This window comes from Octodon degus, unplaced genomic scaffold (assembly GCF_000260255.1).
Source record: "Octodon degus isolate 3935 unplaced genomic scaffold, OctDeg1.0 scaffold00008, whole genome shotgun sequence".
NCBI lineage: Eukaryota > Metazoa > Chordata > Mammalia > Rodentia > Octodontidae > Octodon > Octodon degus.
This window is the reverse complement of record NW_004524584.1, coordinates 13,385,821-13,398,373: the sequence shown is the minus strand read 5'-3', so window position 1 is coordinate 13,398,373 and position 12,553 is coordinate 13,385,821. Positions and strand designations below refer to the sequence as shown.

Sequence of the window (12,553 nt, the reverse complement as noted above, 5' to 3'; positions counted from 1 at the left end):
AAAAAAATAAACCTAGTCTCCAGGATCTTAAGCCTGTAAGGTTATGCCAAGTAAGTCAGACATGGAAAGTTAAATTTGTATGGCTTTTCTTATATGAGAAATATGGAATATAAATAAATACAAAAGTGAAATAGTAGGTAACAGGGAAGCAGACTTTTTGGAGATGGGGAAAGGGAACAGAGGAAGGGGGAGAGGGAAACAGAGGGATGGAGAAAGGAGGTCAAAGAAAGTCATGATATAATATGTACCAATCCCCCAAAACAAATCTGAGTAGAATGTATCACAAACATAGTCCAACAAAAAATATTTTTTAGAAAGGACTAAATTTTGCCTTCTATGTATGGATTTTCCTTCTCTGACAAGGTGTTTAGGAGTATTGCTGGCATGTGCTTCAGGGCATGATGCTAACTCCTGGGACCCTGGGTTCTCCTGCTCTACATCATGGGGCCTCTTCTGTCCCAGGCTGGGCATCTTCCCTTTTGGCCTAAACAAAACCTATGCCTCCCTCAGCCTCTGCTCCCATCTGGGCCCTTGTAGCACCTGTACCTAAGCCATCTTCCCAGTCTACCGAGCATGGTTACTGGGTCCAGGACCAGCCTCCCTGTACCAAGTGCTCATTGTCTCAAGCTTAAGCAGTGTTGTGGCCCTAGGGCTATGACAAGACACAGTGGGAGTGGGGAGCCAGCTGCTCTTGGGGGCCCACACCATCAGACTCACCTTCACCCAGCGTCTGTTTGAGTAGGTCATGCTTGGCCTGGAGCTTGGTAATGAGATTACTGCCGTTTACATACTCTTTGAATTTCTGTAAGACACAATGCACAGGAATTCACATGTGGCAGGTCATGCAATGGGTTCTCTGCTTCTGGAACTGACCTCTGGGACAGAAAGGCCTCAGGGAGATTAGGTCACCCTTAGCATGAAGACAGAGAGGTCTCCACGCCATCTGCACCTTAATCTGGCAAGCAGCTTCTTAGTCCTGGGGAGCTCTGGGAACACAAATGAAGCCCACAGAATGGGAACCTTGATGGTGTTTTTGTCAGGTAAGGGCTGTGGGCTACACAAAGCACAGGGTGTCTTTAGTCCTCACAGCTCTGCTGTATCAGAACATCCTGGGACCTGCTGCTGGGCCTGCCGAGCTGTGCTGTATCTGTCAAAGAAGAGCCAGGAATAAGCACCACTCTGCAGCAGGATGCGCTTTACAGGCCCCCAAGATGCCAGCCCATTAACAGAGCCCACATTGGGTGAACCAACTTTCTTTTCATGGATGAGACAAGGAGGCAGGACAGGAAATTGCTTTGGCTGAGGCACAACAGAGTGTTGGCAGGGACTCCAACCCACGCCAGGCTGCCTTCCAGGTTGTGGTCCTGGACCAGCTTAGCACTGAAGGTCAGAGGTCATGCAGGACAGAGACGCAGCTGCCTGCCCACACTCAGTCTAGCCAAGCCTCCACACAGGCACCAGCATCCCCACTCACTCCAGCCCTGCATTTCCAACAGGCTGCTTCAAGCTGAGGACTCATGAGGGATTCCAACCCCCACAGGGGACACAGACATAAACAACTAGAAAATGCTGCAGATGGTGTAAAGCTACAGACAAAAGTAAAGCAGGAATCATGGGCTGGAGGCCCAGGAAGACGGCACTGCCAAGGAGATGACTGAACCTGCAGAGGCAGGAATGGGCCATGGGAAAAAGTCAAGAAAGCAGCCAGGACCACTGCAAACTTGCCAGCCAGGTTCTCAGAAAGCAATCAGCTCTCACCCTACCCTCATACACTCCAATAGGAAGGGAAGAGGGGTGCAGAAGGCCCAGACCTCCAACTCTGCCATCCTCTATCTCCCACATGTGCCGAGTGTGCTAGCATGCACATGTGTGCACACACACGTGCACACATACACGTAAAACCAGCATGTCTCCTGGTCCTCTGAGGGATTCTGGAGTGACCAGCAGGTGGCAGCTGTGGGGTACAGGAGAGGTCCTTTCTCCTTTTCCCTGCTGCTTCTTGGCTCTGAGGACCTGGGTTCTTGGCCACTAAGAATCACTCCTCTTCGTAATGGAAGAACACTCCATTCTTCACATTTGAATGGTAGAGACGCCCCACTAACTTGGATGACAAGCAAGGGAAGCATCATCATGTTTGTTCTATCCACAAGGAAATAAGAGGCCAGAGCTGTGGTCACTTGTTGCGTGACCCTGGGCAGAACAGACTCATCATGTTTCTCCAAGTGTGGAGCAGAGGCCCAGTGGCCTCATCACTGGAGGAGGAGACTGTGAACACACCAATTCCTGCCCCCTGGTACCTCACGTCTGGCCCATGATGTCTTGCCTGGGGCTAAGTCATAGTGGGGCGAAGCAGCTCGAGTCACTCTGGGGCAGAAATGGAGTATGTGTCAACTATTGATTCTTAACAAGGTATTTGATAAGGCCAGCACAAGATGGAGCTGGATATTAGAACTGGGTAGATTTGGAAATGGAGCCCAAATTGACACCAACCTAATTGCATGAATCAACATCAGCGAGTTATATATACTTACCAGCTCTGTTTTAAGCATTGGCCTGAGACACTGTTTTTTGGGATTGATAAACTTTAGGGCATGGAAGCTATGGTCACTGAACATGCACAGAATAAGAGATCTGAAAAGACACCACAAGTGCTGACCAACTAGATAAGGACTCTAGCAATACGGAGCCATTGACACAGGGGGAGGGAGGTGGCAGCAGATTGGGGCAAAGGGGCTTCACCAACTGAGTAAACCAAAGACCAAGACCCCAAATAAGCTGAGACAAGCCTCAGACAAAGGACAAGTCCCTGAGAAAACTAGGAGAAGCCCAAGAAACCTGGAATGCAAAGGACAAAGAAGTAACAAAATCTGCTGATGACAAGAAGCCTGGCAACCACAGTACACCTGCATTTCTCTGCCCTTTTGCATGCCAAAGAGTTGTTAGTAAGCTACTAGACTTTCCCTAACCTTAATCTTAACCCTAGCCTTAACCCTAACCTCCTTGTGGAACCCTTTCCAACAGATGGAAGCTTTTCTTTTATTCTTTTTAATAAGCCACATCCAGTTTCATTCCCACTGTCATCCTATAGGCCTCATTTCCCATTGTCGTCAGGACAAGAGCCCAGGGTGAGAGAAAGCTGGTATCCTCAAGAGGATATCTATGCTAGGGATATAGTTCAGTGGCCTAGTACCTGCCTGGCAAGCACAAGGTCCTGAGTTTGAGTCCCAGTACCAAAAGTAAATAAGATACCTAAATAGCAAAAGACACAAGACCCACCCAAGATATCATCTATAGAGCCTTTAAGAGGAAGAGAGATAGTTCCTTGGATAGAAAGGGTGAATGTTTTGCTCTGTTCCATGCCGGTCAGCCTAACTCTGAATTTTACCTTGAAAGAAGCATCCACAAATGGACCCTGGGCAGCTACCCAAAGTAAGAGTTTTTAAGGGAAGAATTTGAGAATGAGTGCAATTAGCCCCTGGGATAGAAAACCCAGCTCCCTGCAACCACAGGAACACTGTCCTATAGAATTACCCTCCACAGACAGAATCAAGATCAATAGCCAGGAATCTCAGTGCACAGGTTTTTGAAGACAACAAAGATGAATGAAAACATAATATCCAAAGCCAGTGGATGTTTTGAGGAGGAAGCTTTTAATCCTGCGCATACTCCAGCAGTTTTGAAGACCTCTGGCCAAGATATAGATCAGAAGGAAGACAGATTCCTTCAATCCTAACAGTCAAGCTCCAATCAGTCTAGGTTGAACAGAAGCCCTAATTCCCAGTCTCCTTTTTCTCGGTGCCTCTGGCCAAATGGGAAATAGCTAAACTGGGATTTTATGTGAGGGGCTAGCAGCTCATGAGCAATTTTCTTGCATTGCTGAGGATATGATTTCTAAAGCCTACACCAAATTTGAGGCAATTCAGCACAATACCACCTGCATATAACTTTGGGGTTGCTACTTGGGGCTTGCATCTGGCTCCCTTAGACAAGTTGCCATCACTCAAATGAAAAGACGTTTCTTATTTGCTTCCTTTTTTTCTAGAGTAGGAAATTTTCAATAACCGTCACACAAGCTCAAAGCCAGTGCTACCCATTGGTAACTCTCTTCCGGTATTTCAGAAAAACAAGCCAGGCAAATTTCTGTGAAAGTGTATTGAAAGGTTCTTAGATCTAACTCAACTCATGTGATTTTGCAGATTTTCACTCAGTCTGCTCCCTAACCTCACAGCCAAGTGGTCAGGAGACACTAGCTGGATTCTGAGACCAGGAAGCCACTTACTGTAAAATAAAACATCTCTGTCTCCTGCTGGTTGGCTCTCCGTTTGGCAATGTTGATCTTGCTCATGTAGGTCTCAGAGGCGGCTGACTTCACAGACTCAGTGGACCGGCTGTGTTGGAAGGCATCTGAGACGTCGAAGTCCTCCACTGTCAACATGTCCTGTAAGGTCTGCATGGTAGCATCCAGGGTTTTTCTAACCTGGAGAAACATAGCACGTCCACAAAACCCCTTTAACCTCATAATGCCTTCCCACTGTGTACTTTATTCTTGTACAGACCTTTCTAGGAAGCAAGCAAGATAAAGATGATTATTCCCATTATGTCAATGTGGAAATTAAGATGATAAAGCTGGCTGAGGTGAGAGAGAAGCCAGGGGACCCAAGCTAAAGTCATTTTATTGTATTGCTTCTGCCAGAGAGAACTGTGGGGATTGTTACTGTGACCGAGACATTCCAGGTTCCAGGTTTACTTATCTTGGCCTGGTTATGCAGCCCCACCCCACATGCCCCAATGGGAGTGGTCCCTTGGGTAGAGACAACAGCAGAAGTAATTGCTCTTCCAGAATCTAGAGATTCCACAAGCAGGGCACAAGAAACTGGCCCTCACAACACCCTCTGCAAGACAGTGTGTGAATGGCAGGCTCTACACTAGTGACAGTCATCCCAAAACAGCAGGAAAAACTGTCTACATTTGTTGTAATTTGATTATTGCCATTCCAAGTCCTTTCTTGTCACTCAGACCTCAGCTGAACTATCACCTCCTCTCCTGACCTACAGCAGCCTCTCAGGCTTTAACCTCGTGCCTGTCATTGCTTACTATTGTTTTCAAATTCATTTATTGTCACTCTGCTTTAACTTTTTTTTGAGAAGAAGTACTATGTTGTTATGTTCATTAATTTTATTCTCTATACAGGACAATGCTTAGCACCTAGTATATGTTCAAAAACACTCAAGTAAATATTGGTTGTTAAATATGGGTTTATTGAATGAATAAATCAATTGTTCTACCTAACATACACTGACAGGAATTTCAGGTTTAAAATAAAGCATCTCCACGTCCTTTAATAACCATGGAAAGGACCATTTACTTCATCCTTCTTTCTGTGGCCCTGATTTTCCAATTTAAGTTCTGTTATCTATACACTGTTCCATCTAAGCAATTTTATAAAAGTGTTTTATTTATTTGTGTACATGATATAAAATCTTTTGAGAGCAGATGTAGGGCACAAAGAGGAAGAAAAAACACCATGTTGCTCTGTCTCTTGCCTGGTTTGCATCCACATAACCCACTCCAGGATGGCTCAGAGTATGCACCATCCTGAGCTCTGGTCTGCCTTGCATCTGGGCTAGTTCTGCCCTGGGGGTTGGCACAAGGGAACTCTGTCCTCTACCCTGGCCAGCCCTCTTGAGAGGACAGCAGCCATGCCTTCTCGCCCATGTCCACTGTGACCACCCATGACTCTGGGTGACACCCCTCGTCCTGGAGTCCTTTCTCCAGGAACCTCCCACTGTTGGCTGCCTTCCTCCTTGGGGATGTGCAGCTTTCCCATCTGGCCTTTTCAGTTCACATCAGAATGGAGCCACCTCACAGGGCATTTCACCAGCATCTTGCAGCTTCATGCAGGGTGTGCTGGGTGTGGCCTGCACCTAGAGCCCCAACTCCACAACACATGTAGGGTACCCAAGGTTGTTTATTGCACTGTGTAATTTTAAATCCCTCCTGTGATTTCTGAGCATCAAAACAGAAACTCCTTGTAGAAAACAGGAGAAAAAAAAAAGCACAATGAAGTCAACAAAAGCCTATCAATCTCACAACCCACACATAAGCACAGTTAAAAACTTGAATTCTTTCTCTTTTCTATGTCTGTGAACACACACCAGATGCATATCCACAGAGTTTGGCTTGCCTGGTTGAGATCCCACTGGACTCAATCCCACTTGCTCACTCAACATCGCTGAGCGTTCCCTCAGCCATCGCAGACCAGCATGTGTCTAATCTCCTTGCTTATAGAGGAAGCACCATTTCCCACATATTCCAGGCCTGAGCAGCCTTCCCAGAACAAGCCAGGCTTTCATAAGCAAACTCCTGCCAGGATAAGGGGCAGCTCACTGTCACCATTAACCATGGTTTGTCACCTTGAATGGAGAACCAAGGAGCAGATCACTAAGCACAGAGCCAGATGTGTTTGTGGATGACTGAGGAGACCAAACCAAGGAGGGAAGACCACTCTGAGTGTGGGTGGTGCAAACAATTATGTCTGTAGCCTGGATGAAATAAAAACTGGAAGGAAGGTGACGTGTGCCCATTTCAGAAGAGCTCTAGGCTCCGCCATCATCTTTGGACATCGGTTCATCGTTTCTGAAATCTCCCAGTGCACAGATGACTCCCCAGGGAACCTGGAGAAGACCTTCGGCCTTGGCCTGGTGCTGCACCCTTCATCCCTCTCATGCCATGGCTCCCACCTTCTTGGGCTGAGCAGTTGCTGGCTTCTCTGGCCCTCCAGGGCACAGACAGCCATGATGGACTCTCCCATCTCTGATCACTGTGCCGACCTGACACACCCATTGTACAGTTATACACATGTTTCCCATTGAATCTGGACCTCTGGAGAATACCACACACTTACCTCCTCATTCTCGATCTTGAGTGTAGCCAGCCTGGACTGCAGCTGGTGGTACCGCATGAGCAGTTCCGTCTGGACGGGCTGCTGGGCACTGACCTGGCACACCTGCAGGAAAAAGGCGGGGCGGGGCGGGGCTGTCACCACACCCCACCAGCAGCATGGAGACAGGCTCATCAAGGCAAAGAGACCCAAGCTCAGCTGGCTCAACCATGCCAAGGGAAATGCCAGCTGGAAACCAGGATCATCCTGCTCTGATGCCCACCTTCCTGCTGTGGACGAGGAATTCCCCATTTTCTCCATGTGTACTACACTTGCGGTTTGCATCAGCTTTAATGTAACCTTACTAAGGTTAGCTAATAATCTCCCAGCAGGAAGGTGTGGCAAGAAGGAAATGACAATGTCAGGGATGAGTCAGTGGGGCACCTTATTTCCAAAGGGAAGTCACCTCAGCTTCTCCCCACTCGCTGGCTGGATGGGTGGTGAGGGGGAAGAGAAGTGAACACAGCTGACCTTCTCTATCTATAGTTCCATGTCCACAGATTCCCAACCAAAGATAGAAAATACACAGGGAAAAGTACTGAATCAGATGGGATAGGGCATGTTCAAGGTGGTATGGCCATAAACAAAATACTGAATCAGTATCGAACACACACAGACTTATTTTTCTGTCATTGTTCTCTAAACAATAGTGCGACAACTACTGACATGCTTACGCTCCACTGGGGATTCTAACTAACCTAAATTCACTTAAAGGATACAAGAGACTGAACATAGATTCTGTGCAAATACTGTGCCATCTTATTTCAAGATTGGCAGATTTTGGTGTCCACAGGGATCCTGGACAATCTCCCATAAGCACTGAGTGATGATGGCTGCAGTTTTCCCTGTATTTTTCCATCCAGAGCTCTGTTGCTACCTGTGGCTGGGCTATCAGGTTTGCCTCCCCTTCCAAAAATGTGACCAAGGTCAGAAAAGACAGTAGGGCTTTGTTATCAAAACTAATTATTTACTGCTAGCCAGGTGACCCAAATTTCATCATGGTAACCATTTGTGGGTTACCATGGGCAGGGCTCAGAGCCCTTTCTTCCTGCACACAAATCAAGACAATCCAGAATTTTCAGTCTAGGCAATGAGCTTAACACGCAAACATGAGGGCAGAAGGCCGCATCAGGAGCAGGGGCATCACCCTGCAGGAATTCTCTTGCAAATGAAGGCATGCGGAGCCATCTGGAGCACACAACAGATACCACCTACTAAGGATGCTCCTTGTCCCACCCCCCTCCTCTGCCATAGGTGCCATTCACAGCCAGTGGTGCTCCCCTGGGACTCTGGCTAGCCATGCTGGTACCTTAATAGTCTGGGGTTCACTTGATCCCAGAAGAGGGAATGACCTAAACAAGCCTAGGGAGCTATCTGCCTCAGGCACTTTGTCACCGCCACAGTAAACAGACTAAGACAGCCTCATCAGGCAGAGTCCTGGGGGGACCAACCTCATCCCCCATGTGGGGCTGGAATTCGAACTTGAGTGGAGGACAGAAGACCTGGTTGCACATGTCCATGACTGTGTGTTTGTCACTGCGGGAGTCCAGGTTGTCCACAGCATTCTCGATGACATCCAGCCCTTCGTGGCGAGAGGTTTCTAGGTTGTACTCAGCAGAGAGGTAGGTCCGGAAGGTGCGGGCCAGGCTGGCATGAAAGCCCAGATCACAGCACTTGGGGAGGTACAATGACAGAAGGATGCAGGTGAGAGTGGGCAGGGCTCAGAGCCCTTCCTTCCTGCACATAAACCAAGCTCCTCCAAAGCCCACACATGGAGCAGGGGTTGAGGTTCTGGCAATAGTAGAGCTTCTCTAGCTCCCTGAACTCAGTGGTTTCTCATCTCCAGAATTGATGCAGATCTCCTCTGCCATGAGCACCCTTCCTTCCCTGTTCAGTTTACAGGTCCTGTCCTCCAGGAAGCCCTCCCTGACAGCCTTCACACTCAGAGCCCTGTCAGGTGTCCCCACCCCACAATACAACCCTGCCACAGCCCTGCAACTGCCTCTTCACTTGCCCTCTGCAAGGTGCACACCATGAGGGCAGACCCTGACTCCACCCACCGCTGCCCCTTGCATTTCAGGACACAGTACGTGCTCTATAATTGCTTGGTAAGAGAATGCATGAAAGGGTTGTGTGAGCCACAAAGAAAGTGAACAGGCAAAGAGGAGGGGCTTGGCCTTAGGCAAGCTGGAAGACTAGACACGATTTCCTCTGTGATGGTGCTGATAGGTTCCTGTCTGCAGCCACCAGAAAGCAGGGACCCCCTGTGTTCTCCTCCCAAAAGAACACCTTGGGTCAGGGAGAAAGGACCCAGAACTAGCACTGAAACTACTAAGCATTACAAGGCGGGTACCCCTCTGTAGGAAACAGGAGACAGACACAGTCCTGGCTCCAATGGAGATGACAGAGTCCTGGCCCCAACACTCATTTCCCTCTCTTCTCAGGGCTTAGTGGCCTGGTAGCCCCACATGCCAGCCAAGGGCCACCCTCCTCCAGCCAAGGAGATCCACCAACCCAGCTCCCAGCATGCTCACATCGATGAGATCAGAGACATCGTGGATGTAGTATTTGCTGATGGCTGCATTGGTGGCTGCCAGGTTGAGCAAGTAGTCATTCCGGGCCTTTGTACACTTCAGCTTGTTCTCGGAATACTTTGCCTGCCTCTGGAAGAAGAAAGGCCAGGTGTCAGAGCTGAACCTCTCAGTGGAAGGATTCGTGATGTCCCATCCCACCTCACACCTGTGGGACACCCTGAATATGGAGGGTGCAGGCTGGACACCTTGCCTGCCACTTGTGTGGCCGGCAGTTACACTACCTGACACACAGCAGCCTTGGTGTGGCCTTACCAGGGTGGGGCATAGATAGAACCCCAATTCTGCACCTCCCAGGGTCTTCCCCAGGTGCTTGGGAGCCTCTGGAACCCAGACCTGTCTATCCTCAAGCCTCATCTTCCTCCCCTTCCAGCCTCACCCAGCCCCCTGTGCTCCCTGTCTCCCTCCCTTTCTGTCTCCCAGAGGCTGGACCCAAGGCTTCTTGTGTGCTAGGCAAACACTCCCCCATGGAGCAACATTCCAAGCCCTTTTCATTTTATTTGGAGACAAGTCACACTAAGTTGCCCACGCTGGCCTCAAATTTGCCATCTTCCCATCTCAGCCTCCCCCTGTAGCTGGGATCACAAGTACGCACCACCATGCCTGGTACTTTGTCCATGCTTTAAGAGAGCAAGTTCATCCAGCCATGAGGCCCTCAGGCTCACTGTAGTCACCCTCCCTAGTTTCCACCTACTCTGCTCCTTATGTCACTTGAGCCCTTCCCCTAGGTCACAGGGTCACAAATGCAGCCCAGCATCTCCACTACTCCCCTCCCTTCCCTTGTTCTTTCTCTTCAGTGGCCTTCAGTGTTTTTTTTTTAGCACCTAAAAGAATAGTGTTGACCTCTGCACTCACAGCACTCATGATGTCAGCACTCTACAACCTGTGCCACATATGGCCCAAGTGGGACAGTTCTCACTAAGGCTGCAGGGAAGGGGGAAGACAGAGGCCCTGGCCAGAGCTGTTTGCATGAGGCCAGCCAGGCAGGGAGCACAAAGAGCAGGTGGGCTGCAGAGCCATCCCTGGCCCTCCAACTGAGGAGCCCCAGAGCCAGTGAGAGCTGGATTTCTCTAAAGAGGCAGGGCTTTGTTTCACCCAGCACTCTGGGTCCTACAGAGTCCTAGCTCTTCAGCAGAGGCTCCCTCAGACCCTTGGGGTCTCTTCTGCAGTCACCTCAGACATGTCCCCAAGGTCCTCCTGCTGAGGGACCTTTGGACACAGCCTTTTTCTGCCACTCACACCTGTGCCAGCCAGGCTCCCACCCCAGGAGCACTGATGGTGTCCCATTGCCAGTGGCCCACTTGGACCAAGACCACTTTCTGCCCTTTGCACCTCCTGAATTTGGGACCTGGAATCTGTGTTGCACTGACTGACTTGGTAGTCAAGGAAATAAAAACTGAAGAGAAGCGGCTTTCCCAATAGCCAAGTGGCTCATCAGTCAATGCCTCTGAACTAGAACTGAGTCTCCAGAATCGCAGCCTGGCTGCCCCTCCACAGTCCTCTGTGCCACAGTCCTTTCCCTCCTTGCCTGATTGTTTCTTCCATTTTGATTTGTTTTTATTTGTATAGCCATACAAGCATCATCACTATCTAAATTTCAAACATTTTCATTATCTTAAAAAACAAAACCTAGGCCACAGAGATAGCTCAGGGTCTGAGGACCTGCCTGGGCAAGCACAAGAACCAGGCTTTGATCCCCAGTACCACATGCCAGGCCAGCCCTGCCCAAGGTACACCGAGCTGCCACCAGGCGTGGTGGCACATGCCTGTAATCCCAGCATTGGGGAGGCTGAAACAGGAGATTCACTGAGAATCCAAACTGTGTAGCAATACCCTATATCAAACACATAAAATTAAAACAACAACAAAAAACAAACCCTGCCTCTGATTAGTAGCTGTCTCCCATTCTCCTCTTCCTCAGCCCCTGAAATCCATAATCTACCTCATTTACTATAGATTTGTCTGCCTTGGACACTTCCAATAAATTTAAACCAGATGGGATGTGGGCATTATGCTTTCAAGGCTGAGCTGGACATCTTGTAGCAGGTGTCAATCTGCACTTCTTGCTGCAGCTGGGAAATGGTCTACCACATGGAGAGACCACACTGTACCCAGCCATTTGCCAGAAGATGAGCATGAATTGTGTCCTCTTTATGGTTTGTGTCTAGGTGTCCCCCCAAAGCCCCGTGCAGTTGTGGGGTGGTTTCTGCATTTTGTGATGGATTATTGTGGGTGTGGATGCTGCACCTGCCCTGGGGCAGGTAATCTGCATTACAATGTAAGGAGAGGAGAGAGGCTAGCTAGCTGCCTGAGCTGCTGCCACTGCCTTTGCTCTCTGCTGTTTGCTCTGGCTATGAAAGGTTGCTCTCTACGATGAGCTGCTTTGCCTTGGAGCCAGCTGAGTATGGACTGAAACCTCCACTAACTGTGAGCTAAATAAACCTTTTCCTCCCTGATTTTGACTGTTGGGTATTTATTTGTCCCAGCAATGAGAGAAAAGTAACTGAGACAGTCCAGCTTTTGGCTACGGTGTACACTGCTGTGGGAAATACCCATGTACAAGTTTTTGTATGGACATGTTTGAATTTCTCTTAGACGTCCAGTAGTGGAATTGATGAGCTACGTTCCCACCAGCAGCGTGTGTGATGATTCCAGTATCTCTACACTCTTACCAAAACAATTTTAGCCATTCAGACTGGTATAAACCAGTATTTCATTATTGGCTTTTGTTTTTTGTTTCTGAAGGTGCTGGAGATTGAACTCAGACCCTTCACACAGAACTAAATCCCCAGTCTTTTTATATTTTGACAGAAAGTTTTACTAAGTTTCCAATTTACCCAGATTGGACTTAAAGTTGTGGTCCTCTTGCCTCAGCTGCCCTGAGGCCTGGCTTGACAGGTGTGCCTCTCCATGTCCAGCTTCCACTATGGTTTTGATTAGCATTTCCTTAATCATTAATGATGCTGGGGATGTTTTCATGAACTCACTGACTACTCATACATGGTTACCTTTTTTTTTTTTT

The 12,553-nt window shown here is 48.6% G+C and overlaps 1 protein-coding gene across 1 annotated transcript in view; it reads right to left on the bottom strand.

The window, feature by feature from the left end:
- Positions 1-12,553, bottom strand: part of Srgap3 (SLIT-ROBO Rho GTPase activating protein 3) — a 242,316-nt gene that overhangs the window by 56,720 nt on the left and 173,043 nt on the right. Inside the window, exons 5-9 of the mRNA XM_023704533.1 lie at positions 9,475-9,603; positions 8,392-8,613; positions 6,905-7,006; positions 4,280-4,477; positions 718-802 (exon numbers count right to left, since the gene is read on the bottom strand). Coding sequence (XP_023560301.1) covers positions 718-802; positions 4,280-4,477; positions 6,905-7,006; positions 8,392-8,613; positions 9,475-9,603 — 736 coding nt within the window. The remainder of the gene's footprint in view (positions 1-717; positions 803-4,279; positions 4,478-6,904; positions 7,007-8,391; positions 8,614-9,474; positions 9,604-12,553) is intronic.